The 5681-nt window shown below is 38.2% G+C and overlaps 1 protein-coding gene across 1 annotated transcript; it reads left to right on the top strand.

The window, feature by feature from the left end:
* Positions 1-4728: 4728 nt before the first annotated feature.
* Positions 4729-5353, top strand: LOC139898681 (uncharacterized). Its single transcript, XM_071881437.1, has one exon. It carries the CDS (start codon positions 4800-4802, stop codon positions 5139-5141), a length of 342 nt encoding a protein of 113 aa, XP_071737538.1. The 5' UTR covers positions 4729-4799; the 3' UTR covers positions 5142-5353.
* Positions 5354-5681: the final 328 nt, after the last annotated feature.

The raw sequence follows: 5681 nt of genomic DNA, 5'->3' as shown, positions 1-5681 counted from the left end.
ACAAATCTCCACCTTTTGGATAGAAGAAGATAACCATGCTTCCACATTGCAAGGATAACCGATGTAGATGCTTCCTCGACGACAACTTCAAGATCCTCATCTTCATGCCGTTGACATTATCTCCCAAGAGACAAAACTTGCATCTTCATCGAACATTGTCTAAACCGACAATCATTGTCATCACAGACAATCATAACTCTTAACAAGAATTATCATACTCCACCATTAAGAGTATAGCACTTAGAATATCACATTCCAAGCATTTCACTTCGGCACATGTTGTTGAACAACCAGCTGAAACTTTATGGTGCAACTTCCCTGTTTGGCTTTCCCGAAAGTCCCATCAGCTACAACATCGGTTTCCACCACACAGCCTGCATCAACGCCAAACCAATGCCCATGTGTAATTGTGGAACCGCTAACAAACATCCCTTTCCACGGTGGCGCGGACACACCATGAGGATGACGTGACTTCAGAGGAATTCGTCACTCTCCGTAACAACGGAGACAATGTTAGCGTCTTTGGAGCCATTTGCCGGATTAGCTCCACCGGAACAATTAACCCTTACATGTCCAGTCTTCCCGCACTTCCAGCATGTCAGATTCTTTCTAGAGTTTCTCTTCTGCCTATCCGAACACAACAGTACCGTAGCTTCTGATGACGAGACTCCGTTACCTTCTAATCTTTTCTCCTCAGATAGGAGCTTGCTAGTAACGTCTTCAAACTTCAGAGTTTCTTTCCCATACATCAAAATAGGTTTCATGTGTTCATAAGACGATGACAAAGATAATATCAACCTCAAAGCTTTATCTTCATCGTCCACTTTAACTCCAATAGCTTCAAGTTCTGAAACAATACCATTAAGAATACTTAGATGATCTGAAATCTTTGAACCCCCATCCATACGCAGAGTATGAAATTGTTCTTTAAGACACAACCGATTTGAGATGCCCTTGTCCTGGTATAACTGCTCTAGTTTAACCCAAAGCTCATTTGCCGTTGATAACCCGTGCACATTTGCAAGCACGTTCTTTGCAAGACACAAACGAATCGCACTTGCCGCCCTCAAATCCATATCATCCCATTCTTCTTCATCGAACTTCTTGCTAGAATCACTGCCGGGAACAAGGGTGGGTTTACCCTTCAAAGCCTTGTGTAAACCAGACTGAATCAACACATCCTTGACTTGAACCTGCCATAAGCCAAAATTGATCCTCCCATCAAATTTCTCAACATCAAACCTCATTGGACTGAACTTCGACATCGTGTACGTATCCTATAAACAACACTTTCTCTGATTTTGCTCACGTTTCGAATAGCCAAAAGATGTAGCAGGTAGCCAGGACCCTTTAAATCGGAAATCCACAACTCGCCACTAACAAATCCAACTATTACTACGAATCAGAAAAAATATTGTCTAACCAGATACCCTATACGATCAATAGAACTCGTTTCTGATGTGGACGATCCACTCCCGTGGCAACCACAGAGCATACTCCGACTCCTATAACCAAGACCCCCGTCAAACCTGACGCTCTGATACCAGTTGTTGGGAAATTACGGTCTCACTAATTCCCACCACCCAGCCCAACAATAATAGTAAAGAAATAAAAACAATACACAACACAAGATTTAACGTGGAAACTCCAAAACAGGAGAAAAAACCACCGGCCCCCAAAGAGAAAAATACACTATATCACAAATTGTTACAATGATATAGATGACTCTCTTAAGCCAACTACACTCTCTAAAATATTTAACTAATACAACTTTCAAACAAGGGTAAGAAAGAAAGAAATAATCAAATACTTAAAGCGTATTGATTGGTGCGATTTGGAATGAAGACTTAGCCCCTCTTATATAACCAAGTCACTCACCCCTCACATCTTCCTCCCACCAATGTGGGATAAACATATCTTCTACTAGCCAAAATAAACCAACAAATTCCTCTTCGGTTAATGTTGGTAAAGCTGATTTGGGTCGAACACGTTCCGACCTAATAGAAGAATTTTATCCTCGCCATGAACGGGATGTTTGGTTCATTGGATTTTACTTTGGCTAATGACATTGGTGGCCATAATTCGTTTGTGAAATCGGGCTCAATAATGGCCCAAAATGTGGTGGTAGTGGCCTAATGTGTCGAGAAAGGGCAAAAAGATGGTAGCGGAGGATGATGCTTCTCTCCGGTTGTGAGACTTTGAAGATGATCTTCTGGTTCAGGAGGAGTTACCGTATTTGTATAATGAAGATCATGGTGCTGTATTTGGAGATGACACATCACTCATTCTTTGGAGGATGGCCCTTTGTATTCTTTCATTCTTGGTTCCTATAATAAGTATTTGTTCGTATCAAGAACTGGTAAGGTGGTGAATTATGAAATTGGGGGGCAAATTTGCAAATTTCTCCAACCGTGCAAAAAAGGTAAAAATGTGTCAATCGCATAGGACACAACCTTGGTAGTCGTTAGTGTTCGTTTGGTACATACAATTTGTTGTTTATTTAGTTTTGTTTGCATTTTATTGGTGTTCTGGGTTTGTTTTCGTTTTGTTCCCTGTTTGCGGTTCATGTATTTTAGGGCGAGACTCATCTTTAGATAGCGTCTTATTTGGTTAGGCATCATGTTTTTAGATACAAGGCTTTCCCGTTCTCTTCTATCTCTCGGTTTTATAGGCTCTTTCCACGGTCAATTACACGATGAAACTCTTAACCTGAAATTATCGTTCCAGCAATTAGCATTTATTTAGAGAAAAGGGTAATAGCTTATCAGCTGCAATAACGAAATGATTGTCGTTATTAATGGACGATAACTGTCATGATAACAACGTAGTTTTTAATAAACAAAAAGGTATCAAACGTAGCGGAGTTTAATCTATTAGGTCTCAAAGTTACAGTAAACCTAAAAACGAAAAAAATGAAATTGATCAGTTCAGGGGACGAATCACGTTTTTTTTCACGGTTAAATTGTCGTGACTCAACGACAGTTAGGTCATATTTTAGAGACTGAAATTTACGGTACTTGGAGATTAATATTGACATGTATACATCTAGTGAGAAGGAACTGATCGAACGGTCTGAAAGCTCTGTTATTCCTCAGATATTTTTCAACGAGAAATTTCTTTGGCGAACTTGGCGTTAAATTCGTTGAGAAATTGAAATTTGTTAGAGGAACGAATGAAGGAATTGTTGCGTTGGAAGGCAGTTCCGGTTTACAGATTTGATGTACTGGAAGAGGAAACGATAGATGAGATGACGACGACATTGAGAATGTTACGTCAATGTTTACCAATTCATGATAAGTTGATAAAGATGATGGACCAGTGGTGTAATTTTGTCTTTATTTAATTTAACTAAGAGTTAATTATATCGTTGGTCCTTGTGGTTTATTTAAACTTATACCGGTAGTCATTTTTTTTTAAATTATATGTGTAGTCCCTATAATTTTTTAAACGGATGGTGTTAGTCCTATATCTAATGCCAATCAACTTGTATCGTTAAATAAGTACATGTGCACAACATTTGATGGGTTATCTGGTCATTTATGTCACCTTTCTTCTTCTCTTCGCTCCCTCGGTCTCCTTTCTCTGACTTTTTTTCTTGAAACCTAGATTTCATTCATTTAAACATTTATTAATCAAACATTCATTCATTAAGAATTCATCTTCGGAATACTCAAATTTCCAGTTCTTTTGTGAATCCACTAAGATACCAAAAATCAATAAGAACCTAACCAAACCCAAGTAGACATCAAATCCATTTCTAACTAAAATGAATAAAAACCAAAAATCATTTCTAATACTGTATCATTTCTAAATTCACAACAATCGAGATCCATTCTACATATATCAAATTGATCAATATAGAAACCTAACTACAGTTCCAAAATTATTAATTTCGTATTCTCCAACGAAACCAAAACCACCGTAACAATGGTCTGGTCAAAGTACCTAACCATTATTCTTCGTTTCTAGCTACCTCCGGTGACTGGATACTGGCTATTGACTTTCGGGGGGTTCATACTCCTAAAGTCTGCGGTGGTTGTTGCGTCGTCGTCGGTTGTTGGCGATGAGTACCACCATCGTAGTTGTAGGTCTGGCTTAGAAAATACAAGAATTCGATCGGGGTTGTAGATCTGAAGGTTTGTGAGTGATGGTGAACTTTATATTGTAGAGCGGAGTTGTAGATCTGTTGATATATAAACTTTATATTGTTCATATTTTGTTTGTTGGAATAAATTGTTGTTAGGTACTTCAAATAAATTGAAGTACGAATGGAATTTTGGGTATTTTGAAGTTACAATACAAATGGGTTTATATTATTTAATTTGCAGCGATGACATTTACATAATTACATTTGATATTTTACACTGCAATACGAATTGTGAAAAAAAAATTCATGGTAATAACATTTAGATTTGAATCGGAATTACATAGTAGTATTTTGATTTTGTGGAATAAATTGTTGGTGGATGAAAATGAAGAAAATGAAGAAAGGAAGATGATGAATTATAGCCAGTGCAATGGCACATGTACTTATTTAACGTTATAATTTAACCGTCGTTAGATATATGACGAAGGTCGTGCGTTTTAAAAACTACTGGGACTATTAGTATAATTTTGAAAAGTAAAGGACTACTGGGATAATTTTGAATAAACTACAAGGACTAATGGTATAATTAACTCTTTAATTAATCTTCTAAAACGACACCGTAAAACACCTCAACTCAAAACCTTCAGATCCGACCCTCATAACCCCCAACCACACCCCATCGCTCATCGGTCTTTCCACCACCACCGTCGTGATGCCATCCCCCAAACCCTTATCAACCATCGCATCAACCATGCTCCGATCACGTCTCACCGCGACACTCCGCACCCGTAGCAGCGACGCCGGACCTTCCCGCTGGACCTCACCGGGTCACCAAGTCCGTCCAAACGGATACTTGTTCAACCGGACCCCACTGCCACCTGGACAATCGCGAAAATGGGAAGACTGGGAGCTACCTTGTTACGTCACTAGTTTCTTAACTATCGTCATCCTTGGTGTTGGACTCAATGCAAAACCTGATTTAACTCTAGAAACTTGGGCCCACCAGAAAGCTCTCGAACGTCTCGAATTGAAGAAACAGATCGCTGATGAATGATGGAGATTTGATTGTGGTAATCTTGTTTTATGATGTATCCTGATAATAATGGTTAATGTATTGGTGTTGAATTGCGAAATCTAGGGTTTGATTTGGAGGAAATGTGATATGATGTTGTTTTTTTTGAATTATGTTGAGAATTTAAGTAATCCGTATGGACGGAGACTTTTATTGATAATTATAATAAATATAATTTCTGTATTGTTGTGATTGATTGTGCTGGCTAAGCTTCATTTAGGGTTTATGTAAGCTCATTTTCAAGTGCTTATATGAGTTTATCAACTTAGATTAGTAATATAGTTGAACTTATAAGCTCATAAGCTGTTAAAATTTGAGCTTATTGGCTTTCTTCAAATTTCATCAAGCAAATAAGCCCTAAAAGTAGCTTAGGCAATCCACTTATATATATGTGCGTAGTTGTATAGTCGGATGTTAGTGCTGTAAGTTGAGGTAAGAAGGGTTGATCATAAGGCCCTAAATCATCTTTAGGTATATGGTTCATGAATCATGACTAACGAGCTGGTCTGAATATAAGGTAGT

Source organism: Rutidosis leptorrhynchoides, chromosome 3 (genome assembly GCF_046630445.1).
Source record: "Rutidosis leptorrhynchoides isolate AG116_Rl617_1_P2 chromosome 3, CSIRO_AGI_Rlap_v1, whole genome shotgun sequence".
In the NCBI taxonomy this organism is placed as follows: Eukaryota; Viridiplantae; Streptophyta; class Magnoliopsida; order Asterales; family Asteraceae; genus Rutidosis; species Rutidosis leptorrhynchoides.
The sequence above is the reverse complement of the archived record's forward strand: the minus strand, read 5'-3'. Positions and strand labels throughout refer to the sequence as shown.

Bases quoted from the DNA above. Each gene is read 5' to 3' on its own strand.
- LOC139898681 (XM_071881437.1), top strand. From the start codon at position 4,800: ATGCCATCCCCCAAACCCTTATCAACCATCGCATCAACCATGCTCCGA.